The sequence below is a fragment of the Anarhichas minor genome, unplaced genomic scaffold (genome assembly GCF_050575085.1).
Source record: "Anarhichas minor isolate MPS153535 unplaced genomic scaffold, ASM5057508v1 ptg000043l, whole genome shotgun sequence".
In the NCBI taxonomy this organism is placed as follows: domain Eukaryota; kingdom Metazoa; phylum Chordata; class Actinopteri; order Perciformes; family Anarhichadidae; genus Anarhichas; species Anarhichas minor.
The window spans coordinates 3731521-3749257 of record NW_027466489.1 but is presented as its reverse complement, the minus strand read 5'-3'; the positions used below and the strand labels follow the sequence as shown (position 1 = coordinate 3749257).

General features: G+C 37.8%; 1 protein-coding gene across 3 annotated transcripts; it reads right to left on the bottom strand.

Moving 5' to 3' along the window:
* Window positions 1-1094: 1094 nt before the first annotated feature.
* fkbp5 (FKBP prolyl isomerase 5) lies at window positions 1095-14144 on the bottom strand. 3 transcript variants are annotated; one of them, XM_076110403.1, is made up of 12 exons: window positions 13648-14132; window positions 8572-8704; window positions 8253-8397; window positions 7842-7984; window positions 6910-7024; window positions 6638-6794; window positions 5614-5704; window positions 5326-5409; window positions 5054-5239; window positions 4710-4949; window positions 3815-3855; window positions 1095-3705 (listed from the first exon to the last, which is right to left on the bottom strand). In XM_076110403.1, exons 2-12 carry the CDS (start codon window positions 8674-8676, stop codon window positions 3669-3671), a joined length of 1344 nt encoding a protein of 447 aa, XP_075966518.1. In that variant the 5' UTR covers window positions 8677-8704; window positions 13648-14132; the 3' UTR covers window positions 1095-3668. The 3 variants fall into 3 exon arrangements, with proteins under 3 accessions (XP_075966518.1, XP_075966516.1, XP_075966517.1); XM_076110401.1 differs by having other exon boundaries at window positions 1095-3855; window positions 13648-14144; XM_076110402.1 differs by lacking the exon at window positions 3815-3855 and having other exon boundaries at window positions 13648-14128.
* Between the last annotated feature and the right edge of the window lie 3593 nt (window positions 14145-17737).

The following is a 17737-nucleotide window of genomic DNA, read 5'->3' as shown; positions in this document are numbered from 1 at the left end:
AGCAAACTCCATCTGCTGATGACGATCATGTGATATAACCAAAAGCTCCAGACCAAACAGATCTTGTGGTAGATTGTTTTTTCAGCTGCTGTTTCCAAGGGTAAGAATTACCCAAATTAGAGCATACATATTAAAGTTGCTATTAACAATATTTTTATCATAAAAATGTGTGAAATTACTGAATGAAACAATGTGAAAAGGGTGGCATGTAGAAATGGATCCACAAAGAATCACCAGAATCTGCATCTCCCCTCGCTTCTTTATAGTGAGTTTAAGCTGTTCTGGTTCACTCTCACTGCGTTGTTTTCAGTGAAAAAGCTCTAAAATCCACTGGACCTGCTCAGCTGACAGACAGTTAGCAACTAGCTGGTGAACATCATGGAGCTTTTAGCTGTTACTTAGCCAGTCATTTCCGTCAGGAGTTGGTGGAGACTAAAAACATTAATGATAATGTTGCTCGATAACTGCTGGAAGCAAGCAACTGTTTTCTATGTTCACTATATCAACTGAAAAGTGATGATGTGTCAATATTGTGTCCACAACTTGTTTTTACTGCCCCCATGTGGCCTGAAAAAACAGTTACGTGGTAAATCAATGTAATGTATAGCTACCATGCATGATGGGCTCAACCTGAGTGTAAACATAACCTGTCAGTATAAATGAGTAGCTCTGATTCTGCAAAGCCAAAAATGGTGGAACTATTCCTATATCTGGTTATCTCCTAAAATACCATGCAGAAAAAAATGCAAAAATTCACAAGATCTGTTCTTGTTTTCGGAGAATTAAATGTGATGTTTCCTCTAAGAGGTAAAGACTCTTTGAGGAGGAAATATTTGTAAAATGAAGTTTAAAGAATTAAGAAATTAAACTAAAGTAACAATTTAAAGATGTTGGTAATGATGGTGCTGAAGGGTGGAGCTATCCTGATACACAAAATCTATTTTGTCAAATCGTGTACAACATTTTAAACTTATTTCTTTATGATAGTTTTACCATTTAACTATTTGTATGACAATACAGCTAGTGTCAAAAGCAAACGTTAAAGATGTTACCACACGGTAGAAATATTGACCTATAACTTGAAGAATGACATATTTCTTTAAATGCAACTCTTGGATTTATTATATGCTTTTAAAGTGCAAAAGAAAATAAAAATATATATATAAACAACACATGAACAAAGGTACCTTGTGCATTTTTTTGTCTGAAAATATTTCTTTTGCATAAATGCCGTTTTAATACATTGATAACAATTTTGCTTTACACGGTGAAGATCAATCGAATACATGTAAACATTTTGTACGACATAACAGTTCTAATTGAATCTCACATTGGCAGTGCTGCAGTTTGACCAGCTGCATTTTATCCTGCTTGTGTATGTACATTTTTTCCAATTTATTCCTGTCAAGTTATCAAAAATCAATGTAGCACTAAGAGGCTGGGAATTTTTTTTGTAGTTGACAAAGAGGGATAAATATTCTGTATATACTTAAATGCAATTTATAATTGCTAGAAAAAAAAAGTACTTCATGCTCATTTCCACTGTACAAAATGTTTGAATGTTTAGAGCCAGCAGTACTTGAAAACATAAAGCAATAGGCTGTTTAAAAACCTTGCTAACGTACAACAATATATATTAACACACATACACACTGTTGATTTTTTTACATAAAATATTTAAGACAGCTAAGGTTTTCATTCTGAACCAACCAATGTTTATAAAACATTTTAAGATTATTGTCAAGACCGTATCTAGACATTTCATGAAAAGATAACAGCGTTGGTTTGACAGTCACCAATGTGCAACATTGTCTACTATCTAACATTCACACATTTAAAATTAAAAATTAAAAAAATGAAATAGATGCAGTGAAATAGAGACACCAGTCCTGGGACTGAGGCAAAAAGACCTACACAGATGTAAAATGTCGTTGATCACATTACCAGACTTGATATTTCTGAAAGATTTGACTGTGGTTCTGACAGTTTTAAAGCTTAATTGTGGTTTCTGTGTCTCTCTCCCACTTGCACTCACAAATACAGAGTTGGGAATAGGATGTTATGATCAAATGCCTCCTTTTGTAAGAGGTTATCATCGTAATTATAAGGATTTCTGACAGTCATCTGTTAATTGAAGATTCTATGTGTGTTGAGGATTGTGCCATGCTTGTTTATGCAATTAGCTGATAGATAAACATACAATAAGTGCAACAGAAGAAGAAAGTCATCAATCACTAAAATCCACCAAACCTTGGGAGTAGAAACATATAATTTTATATATATATTTTATACTTTTGTATTTTTTTTCATTAAGGTTTTGCAGCTGCCGTCTTAAAATGTAATCAGTCCATGAAAAGGATGTTGTCATCTGTTATCACTCCCATAGATCATCGTTTTACTACAATACCAGACTGGCTTCTCATAAACAAAACTCGTGTTTAATGGATAAAAAACAAGATTTCAACAAATTCAAAATTACCTATCACACATGCATTCATGAATAAATTATTTTAGTGCAGGGTCTTATTCATTGTAAAACAACGCTTCATCTTTGCCCAAAACAAGGGGCTTAATTTGAATTATATTTCTGGAAATAATTTCTGCACCACAGTTTATGTTCTGTTGTAGGCTTTTAAAAAAATACTAATTTCCCTGTATAGGTAGCAGCTTAATGTCACAAAATAATATTAATTCAGCTGTTACTAGCAATAACCAAGTACAGTGAATTGTGATTTTGCCAGAACGCCAGAATTAAAGATTTATGTTTTGGTATAATTTAGTATCTGTAGTTTGTGCTTGATTTAGATTATACGCTCTAACTCTGCTGATCGGAAACTTGAGGTTTCTATTGTTGATTAAAGCAATATTGGAGATTCATGTTTGGAGGACAATTGTTTTTAAGTCCTAGATTTCTAACACTTTAATATTTCTGTATTTTCAGTTTTCCCAACATTACTTTACATGAATGCAGGCGTTATTATATTTGTATGAACAAAGTTATGGGTTTTTATTTTTTCTTACTTTTGCAGGGAAAGGTTTAAAATACCACTGAGCTTCTGGGACTTGATAAGCCTTTTATCCAAAGTACATATGGTATTGCAAAATTCAAAAATAGCAAAGTTTCATGTCTGAATCCCAAACACCTCGTGATGTCTGCAGGCAGCTGCCCAAGAAAAAGGCTTAATAGGAAATACAAGCCAGATGTCTGAAAATCAGCACATACAGTTTGGGAATATGAAACACACTGTGGAGGCACATCTGAACTCTACACTGTAGCCTAATGGCAAATTCAATGGAATCGCTCTGTGTTTTTAAAGAAACAAAAGATGGGGGGTTGAAGTGTTCACCAATCTTAACTCACTGATTCTGCGTTGCTAATTCCATTTGAAGGTACGTCCTGGCACTTGCACAGGCCATGTGACAAGGCAAATGCTGTTTGGCTTGCAAACGTCCCTGTTTAAACTCTGCTTTGTATGCAGGAATGGTAATGTTGGATTTTGGGATGAAGAGGTTTGGATTAGAGGCTTTTATGCGACTTTGTTCCTGCCCCTGCTTCCTGGACTTGGAAAGCAAAGGAAAGCATGTCTTTCTTTTCCTCCCCTTTAAATGTCTCTTTTACGATGGGCAGTCCTGACTCCTCCGCCGTCGTTTGTTGCCCACTTCACCGTTCACGCTCTCATCCCGCCTCCTCTTCGTCTTTCCAATCTGTTGATAGGAGATAAAGCACACATGACTACAGTTGTTCAAAAAAAACGAAACATTGTTGATAAGGAAAGTCATAAAAATAATAAAAATAGTCATAGATTTTACATGCCCTATGTCCAATTCGTGAGAATGTGCCTCCTCTTCCAACAACTGAAAATGTAAATAGATTTGTCATTAATATAAAGAAGTTGGTTTCATAGCGTTTTGTGTTGTTTCTTTTTTACTCTTGAGATAATAGCTCCTTTATCACCTATTGAGAGAAGAGCATCAATAGGTGAGAAAATCAACATATCAATGAATGAACACTAGAGGTCAGTGTAATACTGAAGAAAGCACAGTAATACACAGAACGTGGATACAGTTTTACTATCAAAATGTAATTCAAACCTTTGAAATAAAAAATATAAATCAGCTATATTATTGTCATATATTTGAATGAAGGGGTCCTGCTATGAATATCAACATTATCAACACAGGACATTGGGCTGGTATCGGTGGGATGAAGCTCCATCAGTTGTATCAATAAGTCTTGCCATGAAATTTAAAATGGTTGACCATTAGTTGAAAAAAATCCCAAACCGTGTCAATTAACTAATTAATTTATGGGAGTCAGATGTGCCCAATGTAATTTCCAGAGCTGAAATACATCAAATTGTCCTCATAGTTCCTAAAAATAACACATTTCCATGTCCTAACAATTGTGAAGTCTAGTCCCTAAACTATTCATTGTTCTACTTATCTTAAAATAATGAATGCAGTGGGCCTTAATCTTGTAATTATTGTGGACCTGATTTGTTTCAATTTTGTTATTAAAACAAATCTGGTCCACCTACCTGGTTTGGTAGGTCATACAACTCTGCAAAACAAAATGATTAGTAGAGTTGTAACTGTTTCTTCTAATTTAAGATAATTGTTAATATTAAATTCTCTTAGTTAAAGAAGACAAAACACAAACATGTCCGGCTGACTGTCTACATTTAGCCAAGAACAGTAAGTGGACAGACCTTGGTGTCCCGTTCGGCAAATTTCTGGAACATGTTGGCGTAGGTCTTCTTGTCCTGTTCATGATGTTCCTTAATCTTGCTCTGGCAGATGGAAATCTGAGCATGTGCCGCTCGATTTGAAGGGTTGACTCGCAGCACTTGCTGAAAGTCTTCCATGGCCATGCTGAACTCGTTACGAAGGAGACGGGCTTCCCCACGACGATACAAAGCCTTCTCGTTGTCCTCATCAAGCTCAATCACCTTAAACACACAAAAGAGTAATTAGGTAAGACGCAGAGAGACAAAGTAGTGACATTAAATGGTGTTTAAATATGGATAAATATCACCAGGGTGTTGCAGCTCACCTTGTTGCAGTTGTCCACAACTTGTGAAAAGTCTTTCATCCGCAGGAAACACAATGCTAGATTGAGGTGTGCTGTCAACGTAAAAGACTGTATCCTCTTCTGCTGCTCTGTCCCAGTACCACACTCCATCTCCAGCCAGGAAACGATACGCTGGTACTGGATGACTGCCTGGTGGTACAGACCTACCTAATACAGGAAGATAATAGCATTTTAGGAACATGTTAACAATAAAATATCAATTAATTTGTTTGGACAAAAGATGAGGACTGTACCTTAAAATACTGATTCCCTTTATGCTTAACTCCAGCAGCCAAATCTAGCTTTTCAGGCAACTCCATTTCCCAGGTTTCTTTAGCCTTGTGGAAACACAATTAAAGACACAATTAAAATAAAGGGAGTAAACATTGGTTGTCATTGTCTTAGTGTCAGCTGAACCGATCTACATAACTATGCAGGACTTGTTGAACTTTGCTCAAAGTGTACTTATTTGTCTTAAATAGAAAAACAAACCAAAACTAATGTTTATTTCTTCAGACATTGAAGAAAACAATGGGACTCACCCTTTGAAAACTTTTGAGGGTAACTTCGTATATCAAGTCTCTGTCTGGTCCAACTTTGTACTCAGGTTTACCTTCGCTTCCAAAGCCATACCTGTACAAAACAAAAAGAACATGAGCCTGAAGAAGAAATTCACTCGAAGAAATTTCATACATATTACAAGACGGGATGACAGTTTCTTGAAAGGGAAGACGTAGGAGTAGCAGAAATGGATAGTTCTAATCCCTAAGAGGAGTAATTAATGTGGATTTTGGGGATTTAAATTGGAGACGCATTATGTAAAGAGTAGTTTCTGCTTTTGTTCGTTTGTGTGTCTATATTTTCTTATTTCAGATTCACTTTCTGTTATTACTACTTGGCATTTACTCTTAGTTTGCTATGAATTCCTGGTACTTGTCACCAGCCACTACTTGGTATTGCTTTTGCCTGAGGGGATAATTGGTTAGGTTTGTGTGGGAGGGGTTAAGAGAATTATATTATGTGGTTTGGGCAATACAATACGTTCTTTTTACCTTTGTAATAGCTCCTTATTTCTGACCGATATGAATTTTCTTTATCTTTTGGATGACTCATTCAGGTGTTGGGGACCCAAATCACGCATGTCACCCTTCAATATTGATGGATTTTAAGCTTTTTAGAAATGACCCTGACAAATAAGAGATTAAATATACTGTTCATTTAGATGTACATCTTTTGGAACATTACAGCATCTTGATAAACTAATATACGTACCATATGCTCAATATATCAGGCAAATGTTAGCCTTTCAGTATTCAGGTTACTGTCAGTGAGTGCTTTCCACAGATACAATACTGTTCAATAATATTTAATATATGTGAGTCCGCACACATGTACAAAATATATATTGATAATAGTAGCATCAGCAGCATTGCTGAAAGATTAGATATTTGTAAATGTATGGGTTCTTCTGGTTATGGTATTGGTCTTCAAAACCACATATCAGAGAAGAAAGAAATGCATATTAAAATAGAAAAATTTGTATTTTTTTGGTTTTAAGTAACTTACTTTGGTTTTAAGTAAAGTACACAGCACTCTCCTTTCTGCATCTTGTCCATGGCTCGGTCCACTCCGAGAGGAACGTCTTTATCCTCAGCCTCGCCGACAATAAAGCTGACGTCCCTGCAGTCAAACAGTCGATCACCACACCTTCCCTCCAGGTGCACTGTGAGTCAAACGAGACAAATCATGACACAATTTAACCTCTGATATAACAGTTTAATGTAATGGTTATTTGGTACAATATCAGTGATTATCCATTAAGAAAATAATTACCTTACCTTCAACGCTTGAGCCATCGTTGGGATTAGTGTAACCGTCACCTTTGACCTTTATTCTTCTTATGATGCCGGAATCGTCAGTGAGAATCTCTCCTTCAAACTTGAGTAGCTCCATCTGTTTAGTCGTAAACGTTAATTCAATGATTGTTCATTACGAAACAAATACAAAATTACAGCTCTGCAGAACTGAGTGTATGATGTTATAGTAGGTGTGGGAGGGGGAAAGCAAAGTAGGAGTCATCACATCAAGTCATGATTTTAAAAAAGAAAGATAAATAATGACTATTAAAGTAACAGTACAGGTAGACTGTTTAATCAGACATATACGCTCCATACCTCTATTGAACAAAACAAGCGAAGATAAAACACCCTCTCAGCTAAATAGCCCTTTAACATCCAGTCCCCTCTTCTATTCCCCATGGGCAGCCTTAGGCTTGAAAAATCACCCTGTCTGAAAGTATATAGTAAATATTGTTGCAACTCTTTATTGAAGCTGCAGTTTACACTGAGAAGAATATTAAAACCACAGTTTTTATGGCTGCACTATTCAAACAAATAAACATTTTTTACAACTTGTACATCATTTTAGACAATATTATCACACTGTATTTTATTATATTATCATTCACTATCTGTGTATACAGCAGCCTACACTTACAGGTGCAGGAGGATGTTGACAAAAGTTGTTGACAAAAGCGTTAATAAGCACTTATAGCTGCATACAATTACATCACCGTATGTTATAATGCATTTAACTAATATTTATATATGGCTTGTGAATGCTAAATAAGGGGAGTTACAGTAATGTTGCCAAAATGTCGATACCTCTGTTAAAAACGTTATAAAAACCAGAGAAAGCCTGAATAGTATCCCTCAGGGTGACGCAGAAACAATGCATGACACAAATGGCAGCACTGACATGGCACACCTACCTCAAACACAACTGACGAGTTGGGAGGAATTTTTTCAGGATTTCCCACAGATCCATAAGCGTACTCTGGTTTACACAGTAACGTGCACACCTCGCCCATCTGCATAGACAACACACCAATATCCCAGGCCTTGAGGACTTGTCCTGTGAGTGGATGAGGCAAATAATAAAAACTATTAGCGATGTTGCTGGTTTATAATCTTATTTATATTGATAAGAATGCAAAGGAATAGTTTGACATTTAGTGACTTATTCACTTTCTTGCCCAGAGTTTGATTAGAGAACTGATACAACTGCCATATCTGTCCAAGAAAGAGTCCAACACACTTTCCAAAATATAAAACCATTCCTTTAAGTAAGATACAACACTAAGGCACCGCCATGTATGACAGTAATGCATAAAGTCACCTACCTTTGCCCACATTGAAGCAAAAAGCTTCTTTGCGATCTCGACTGCAGTCAAACTTCTCCCCGGTGAGCAGCTTCCCAGTGTAGTGGACGGTCACTTTGTCCCCAACCATCGGTCTCTCTCCATCGAGCCCATGACGCTTCACAACCTGCAGACAGAAGGAAAAGCTTCCAGTTCAACGAAGACACCTTTTTAACAGAGAACATAGAAGAGATAAGATCATGAAAGATCATGGCCATGCCATATGGTGGAACAATGAGTCCTACTTAAGCCTGAGCACCTGCAACAAAACATTACAATCTAAAGCAATGGCAATAAATACCTTGAGAACTCCTTGGTCTTTACTAGTTGTTACATCAATGCCCTTTGCAGCAAACACGGCTGTGGCTGGCTGGCCATCCATAGTCAGATCCTGATCAGTGGTCATTTCTGTGTGTGGGCATCACACGGTAACACTGTAAACATTATGAACACAAGCCTACGCGTTAGCAATCTGAGCACCATAAATAACATGTCCTCATGTCTCATGTTTACACTTTGGGACCAACTCGCAACAAGGAAAACGGCTCATGAAGAAAATCTCATTTGTCGAGCCGGACTGGAAAATCACAGTTTCTGACAAAAAAATAAAATCAATGCAAGATCTCCATAATTCACACAGTAAATATGACTTTCTCCTCCACATTATATAACTTGTAGATATTTAAGGAGCGATGTTCTAGAAGCATGTAGTGTACTGGAGATATATTTACAGTTGTATTGCAAAGGCCACAGTAACATTGATCGCAGCTGTACGAGTACGGGCAACATTATTTTGCACCGCAGTTGTGATATCACTTAACTGTACAGCACCTTGTCCGATCCCCCACAGATGAAGTAATTACATAAATATAAAACTGAAGGCAGCAGCGTGGTGCTCACGTCAGTCATTTTATTTTGTAACATGAGCTGCAACCTCCAAAGTACAGTATGTTCAGGAATATTAGTTTGTGGCCCTTTGCGCTCTTTGCCAACCTATAAATGACATCATATTTTACGGACGCCAAAATTAAATCTGCAGCCCGGCAGAACCTCGTTTCAATATGTTCACTGTTAATTTTGTATTGAGGATTTCAACATTAGTCTTCTTGTCTGAAAGCCTCATAGGCGTAAGTGTGGGCTCGACTACGCTTACACTCTGTACTGATAAAGCTGCACCTTCACAAATGCAGTCATGTAATCTCTCTCCGTGTTTGTGACGAGGCGGGTTAATATCTTGTATTTGATCATGACTCTCACATTTAAAGGTTATACATTGATATAATATCTTATCAAAATATGAGGCTACATGCTGTCTAGCTTTATCTGGTGATGAGGTGATAGAGCTCAAATGTTGTCTCCTCTGTGTCTCTCAAGCTGGATTACTGTTAAGTAATATGTTTTTTTTAACATGACTGTCATATCAATACAACTACTGATCCCTTCTTCAGAATTTATATTCTCATCCCAAATACTCCACAGTATATTGTCACCATATCAATTTTAAAGCATTCTGTCAAAAACATGTACTGTTGTTTTTTTCTTTTCTTTCCCTTCAAAACAATGACAGACGAACAGACAAGACAGATAGATTGAAATAAAAGAAATCTATGACGAATCAAAACATTTTGGTATCTTACTATGAGAAATGTTAATCTGTCAATCTATCAATCTATCTGACAGACAAACAGATGGATAGACAGACAGAGCAAGAGAGAGAGACACAGTAGATAGATAGATAGATAGATAGATAGATAGAGATAGAGAGAGAGAGAGAGAGAGAGAGAGATAGATAGAGAGATAGAGAGATAGATAGATAGAGAGAGAGAGATAGATAGAGAGATAGAGAGATAGAGAGATAGATAGAGAGAGAGATAGAGAGAGAGAGATAGATAGATAGATAGATAGATAGAGATAGAGAGAGAGAGAGAGAGAGATAGATAGAGAGATAGAGAGAGATAGAGAGAGAGAGAGAGATAGATAGAGAGATAGATAGATAGATAGAGAGAGAGAGAGATAGATAGATAGATAGAGAGAGAGAGAGAGAGAGATAGATAGATAGATAGATAGATAGATAGATAGATAGAGAGAGAGAGAGAGATAGATAGAGAGATAGATAGATAGATAGAGAGAGAGATAGATAGATAGATAGATAGATAGATAGATAGATAGATAGATAGATAGATAGATAGAGATAGAGATAGAGAGATAGATAGAGAGAGAGATAGAGAGATAGAGATAGAGATAGAGAGAGAGAGAGATAGATAGAGAGATAGAGAGATAGATAGAGAGATAGAGAGAGAGATAGAGAGAGAGATAGAGAGATAGATAGATAACTGCTGTCGTTGCTAAATCTTGCGTCTCTCGTCACAGTAGTAATCTTTGTCGACATGCTCTTTTACTCAATAAACGTGGCTGGAGACATTTTCCAGTCTGACCTGGCAGAATAGTCTTGACCTTGTTTGAAGACAATGAAAACGCTAATTAGCTGTTAAGCATGTTGTCAAACACTATTTGGTGATTATTATCACATGCAACAGCTAAGACATTAACACTTGCTCGAATAGCCTCAGCTCCGTGCTCTGAGAATGTGCCAGGATGTTACCAGAGGCCAGAGTTGTGAAGTAACACTTACAAATAAAAATGTTACATCTACGATGCGATTAATGCATTCATCTGTTATGCGTTAATCCGACTAACAATTGCTTTCTGATTCTTCCTACACTGTGGAACGTTCCCTTTAACTTTCTTTTTTCTAACTTTATTATATTCAAAAGTGCAACATTACAAACCTAAATTGGCTCTTCATCAGGGACAGAGGGATAAAGCCAATACTATAATGTAATTAAAGTTTAAAACAAGTTTGTAACGGAGCTTTATACATACAAGAAAGATATGCGTGTGTTTTGCACACTGACTAACAAGTGTAAACAAAGAAAAATGTGAATATTTAAATTGTTGGTTGTATGCTGGTGAGCCACCAGGGAAAGAAACATTACATAACTGTTTATGAAGAACTATATAAATAAAGATAGTCTCTAAACTTTTATGACATCTTATTTGACTGTAACTCTCGCTCATCTTTCGTGCTCCCTGCTCTGGATATCATGTAACATTAGGACAGGTTTGGGTAGTAGAGATTGTCTCTATTCCGCTGCAGGCAAATTGAATCATATTTCATTTGTCAATCTGAGTAAAATCCTGTTCATATTAACTGCAAAGCCTAAGGACAGTACTGTGAGTGATAGGTTACGCAGGGTGCTGATCAGACGGCAGTCTTGTGGCCACTTAACGTTTCCACAGAGATGGTTTCACATTAAAGAGGAACGGCAGTTCTCATTCCCTGCATCATTTTCCAGCAGTTGTCCTGTACACTAATAACATCCCAGATGTTGTTGATGACCATGTACAAATATTAGGATATTACGCCGTGCTGACTATGTTCTGAGCCTGTAAGTATAAAAATGAAGCAACAGCGCTCGACCTGATTGGCCTCATTTTGAACAAATTTTCCTTGTGTGAGCACTGACATATACATTAACAGCCCAAGCCATGTTCTTCAACCCACAGGGTAAAACCATAAACATCTGTCTAAACCGACATCTGCTCAATTTATTCTGCTTCTTCAATCTGAACTCCTCAGCACAAGCGCAGAACAAAATGTCCGTCTCTTATGCGGCAACACCTCGTCCTATTTATTTTAAATTTCATGATTTCATTTTAGATGTAATTCATTTCACGTGCATGTGTGTGTGTGTGTGTGTGTGTGTGTGTGTGTGTGTGTGTGTGTGTGTGTGTGTGTGTGTGTGTGCGTGTGCGTGCATGTGATGTGTGTCTGAACACAATGTTCCTTCTATTCACAGTTCCCCGCTGGCAAAGCCTGATGGTGTTCACCAATCTGAGACCCCCTCACGTACAACCTAACTTTAATTTCTGAATGAAAATAAGCTGATTTTAATTATTCAAATTGACCATTTACATTTACATTAACGCAACATTCAAATTGAAATAAAGCAAGTGGGGTTATAGTGTGATAATAACCATTATTATTAAATTCCCATAATTAAAACATATTCATTCCACGACGTTCATCATTTTTGCTTTACCTCTATGAAAGAATTAAGTATTAAACACTGAACGGGGAAACCAACTGCTAATAGTTATGACACAGATCAAATGACATGTAGGCTGCATGTACCTAAACTCAGATGCCCTGCGGAGGAATGCAGGAACAGAACACAATGAGCCAAAGACCACATCCACAGACGCACAAGATTTATCTGTACATTCTGTCTCACATCCGTACTCTGCTGCTGATTCATATGTGAACATGTGAGCACACAGTGTGCATGACAGACCCATAGACTGACATCCTGGGCAGAGCATTGTCTGGCATGGGAGATTATTTTTAAACCTGACAAAAGACATGGAGTTATAAGAATGTATGAAAGAAAAGCTGCTTCATATGGAGATCACTTTTTGAAACGCTGCTACAGTGGCGTATTCACTGTTAACGTGACTTGAATTTCATTGTTTTCAATAAGGCAAAGCTAAAGAACCAATCACTCTTTACTTAAGTATCTTTACGTGCCAGTGTCTTTCAACAATAAGTTGTTTACAACCATTAAATATCTCAGGCAGTGTGATTCATCACTGGGAATTTGCCTCAACTCGTGTCCATGTCAGCAGGCCAGCTCTTCTTCAATCTCACCACATCTAGATCTACAATACGTCGTGTACCTTGACACCCATATATTTTAAGTAAGTTATTCAGACGTTACCATTATGTCCAGTGATGTACAACTTCGTCCAAAATGAAAAGGGATCAGCACAGAATGAACTCCAGTTAATGTTACCTATTCTCAGAAACAGTGTTACAACCTGCACTTCACGAAGATACACCTAAAGCCCAAAAGGGATTCTGGATGGGAACTCCTGTCCTCATCCGCCTCCGTTGGGAACCACAGCCAAGTGCCACACGCACACACACACACACATACACACACACACACACACACACACACACACACACACACACGCACACAAACACACACCTATAAACACACTGGGAGTCTTATCAGCCCTTAGTTTTCCAGGGTACAGTGGGATACAGCTGTAACCTCAAATGCACCCGAACGTGTGACAAATTCAACATCCACCCTAGATCGGTTTATAATCAGACAACCTTAACTGTTGGGGATTTATTTGAATCATTAACGTTTTTATGAGGCCGGTTTTGATGTTTTACGATGTATAACAAGTGTCCCCTTCTACTCAGCCAGACAGAAAACACTAGAAAGCCGGTCACCTTTATGCATTAATTAACTAATTAATTAAATCTTTTATCAGGATAATAGAGGGGATACAGTAAAAGACTCACATTTCCTTGCGCTCCTTTTTGTAGCTTTTCCCCGTAACGGCCGGTTACGCGCTGAAATTCTGCCGGTAGATTTCTTCTTTTTTTTTCCACCGCGTCTTTACCTCCTCATTCAAGCCCGACCCGCTCTCCTCATGCCCAGGGTACTAAATGTTCTGTCCATGTGGTTATTATGTCGCGCTGTTTATGTCCCGTGTTCCCTTTATCCCTTTCCTCTCTAGCGGCGGCGAACGTGTCGGTGAAGCAGCCACATGGATCCTAGACTTCAAAATGACACTGGTGAAGGGAGGCTGAGGCACACAAGCGAGAAAGAGAGAGAGAGAGAGCAGAACAGAGTAGAGTTGTGAGAGGGCGTTTAGTGTAAAATGAAGGGGCAGGTCTTGGAAAGCAGCCACAAAGTAACACAATGTTCCGGCTGTACTGTAGCTGTACCGCTGCTGACGAGAACACTGTGTTCCAATAGACACCCTGACCTGTAACCCGTTCCGTGCCGATCCAGGCCGGGAACAGGCTGTACCGCAGCAGGCTGTCCTCTCCGCTCAGCTGACAACACTTATCGTCAACACACTGCCGTGTAGTAGCTGAGCCCTATAGCCACACAGACGGGATGCGAGAGCCCCGAAATACAAGCACACCCCACTGCCCGATAAGACGCGCGGTGAGACAGATCACTGTTTCTGTAAAGAGACGGTATAACCCGCCTTTTCATTTTGCTCTACCGGGGGATTTTCACGCTATGAGTGCAATTGCTGTAACGTTTCTTTAACTTATTTCAAGGTAGGGATTTGGACAAATGCGGATAACTGTATGATTGTTATGATTATTTGCCTACTGCCTGGTAGTAATTTCCCTTTATTGTGACGGGTGGATGATTTGTCAACAACCAGTATTACTGCGGTGTTTACAGTGGTGGAACACGTATTATTCAAGTCCTCTATGTAAAAGTAGCAACACCATGACGAACAAATACCACAAATATGAGTCAACATTTTCTATATTAAATAAGCTAAATAAATGTAGTAGTAAACTACATTAAATAATTAAAAGTAAAAGAAGGCTACCAATAATCCTTGACTTCTGTAGCAACAGTAGTCTATATGTAAGTAGTGATATGTGTTATTATTTCTATTAATTTTGGGAAGAAGGTACAAAACATGTGTGAAATTAAACTTATAACCTGCATGTGTCATTTGGGGACGTTTATTGCATCATATTTTTGAGCGCTTATGTTACAACTCAAATATCATTCTGCAAAGAAAAGGGCCCTACCGCTGTTTGAAGTAGGAGGCTGTGTCATAACTGTAACTAACCCCTCGTTATTAATGCTACTCTTTAGCTCATACCTGGCCACACAAATGAAAGCACGCACATCTCTGAGTATGTGGCGTGTTCATCAGCTCACGTGTTTTCCACTCATTCATCACCGTCTGTTGCGGTGGCAACAAGGCCATCTGACCGCGAGAGGCGTCTATTTCCCCGCAACTTCTTTCAGCCTCTGGGCGTGCGTCGGTGCAAGCAGAGGTGGGGGACAGACAGGCCTACATAGCAGTGTCAAACAATCAGACTCCATATATCATACTAATAACAGCAATTCATTAGGCAAAAAGTAGCCAATAAATAGATTCTAAAACTTTACAGAGCACTTAAACTTTGTCGGGCAAACGATACAATTTCATTTCAAAGGTAGCCTAATACAAATCCTGATTAGAAATGAAATTGTATTTTCAAAAATTCCAAATTGGTATTTTAATTTTTCATCATGCCCAATAAAGCCTTTCATTAGAGCCTGTCATAATCCTATAATAATGTATGTATTTATTTAATCTCAACATATTAAGCAGTACTGAACCGTTTACAGCTCGTTGAGGTTGGCACTCGGATTTTACAGAAATAACGGGAACCTTCATGGGACGTTAGGAAGTTACCTGTTAGCTGGGAAGTCCCTGTCAATGTGTTAAAATATAACTTAAACTGTCCAGGTGTATACTTGATATAATGTCTTGTGATGTTTAATACTTTGTTTTATGAGCTCTTGTTTTGCAAGTCAAAAATGTATCTGCAAATACAATTGTGCAGCTGTTTTGCAGCAAAACATACACTAGTTTTCTCTGAAATGTAGAGTAAAAAATAAGTATAAAGTAGCCCATCAATAGGCCTTTGTCAAAGCTGTAACTTGACATAGTCTTATGTGATAAATTTCCTAACTTGCTTTTATTTTTGACTAATAAACAAGGGATAAAAGTATTAGACCCAACAGTGAAATACAAAGAGGGCTATTGAAAGTAAAACATACTTTCTGTAAAGCATAGTATCAAAGTCACAAGTGAAAGTAAAAAAAACTGGTCCAGATGTGTTTACATGTGTGGTTACTGCAGGTGTATGGCTCACTTCTAAAATCACCTACTATGATCTGAGGGTCATTGACTCCAGCATGTAATTATCTGATCAACATACCTTGGACAGAGTGTTGTCAATACATGCCAGTGTAGGTAACACATTGAGTAAATATTTCAAAAAGACAACGGCGGCTTAGATAACCATTGATGAAATTCTGTTTTCAATCTCAGTACAAACATGAGATATACAGTATTACGCAAACAAATGTAATTAAATTATCTCATTTATTAGCTTTTGTGTTTAAATAAACAGCATAAGATGTTAAACAGGTGCAGAATGTCTTTGGCTTTCACTGAAGCAACACGTATACACGGGGGGGTTCCCATAAAAGTCATAAAAGCTTTTTTATGGCTTTGCCTTTGTGCTTTTGTGGCTTGAGGACACTGGTATATTATTATGACCACATAGGATGTTTACAGTATACAGCATGTTTTATGGCTACTCTATTTAATGTTCAGCATATTTTTTGCATTGACATGTTGAGAAAATGTGGCATAGATTCTTGGTGCGAGTATATCTTCCTCATGGCTTGAACCGAGGTGAACCGATAGTTAAAACTTTATTGCCGGTCTCTGGTGGTTGAATCCTGCAGTCAGAGGTGGTGAGGACACTGTCGGACCACGCTGCTGGCAGACAGCCAGGCAGCTATTGAAGGGAACATGATGATCCTGTTAATAATAAAGGTGACATAACACAGGTGAACCTGAGTGTACAAACCCACAGGGATGTTATCAACTGGCTGAGTAATCTTCTGAGCAAGTTATTATAAGAGAGTATAGGGTTTACTCATATATTAGAACATTCTATTCACATTAAAAAGAGAAAATAGTACAGACACAGAGTGACTGGTGTGGTCTCGTGAGCTAATGACACAACCATCCAAGCTATTAACAATAAATACATATTTTGTAGAAATCATGAAGGCTCCGGCTCAGGCAGAGATTTGTTTGTTTTTCCAAACCCTTGACTGTACTGCGGTGTCCTGGTAGCTTTGTTGGCACTTCACTCTGTCTTGTATGCGTAAATGGACGTCAAAGATGAACTCAGCTGACCTGAGCTGAACTGAAATGCATGAATACATTTCTATATTGACACACAGCCTGAGATGGTGTCTTCCTTCCTGAAACATCAAGAACATCTTGTTGCTGTTGTGGTGAAAGCAGCAACCGGGTAGAAAATAGGAAAATGAGATGCTTGTAAGGTTAAAGCAACAGTTTGTAGATGTTAAATATAAATATAAACATGTTTATATACTTATTGATCATGTTCTGAGATTAAGAGCCTCTTACAGCTCTGAGAAGGAGCTCAATACTCACCAAAAAGTTGTTTTTTGTTAAAACAAACCAATAAATAGTATTTATTAATAGTAATTTTCTTGATGATTGGCTTACAGGATTACTAAATATTGTATGAAGTACTAAGATCTGACAGACTGTGTCAAGAATACGTCTTTCTGAGTGAGTGTCTTGGTGTAACCAGAAGCACGCGGGTGAGTTCATTCAGGGATACAGGCTGCACAGTCATCAGGAAGTGAAACAGAACAGAATGTGCTGTACTAATCTGATTGAAAAACACTGCCCTGAGTGGAGGCATGAAAAAAACAAGGATGTTTCATTTAAACCGCTAAAAGGAGAATCCTATGGCAGCAGGGAGATATGTACAAAGACAACTAACTGAGCTCAACTCTTCATTTGGT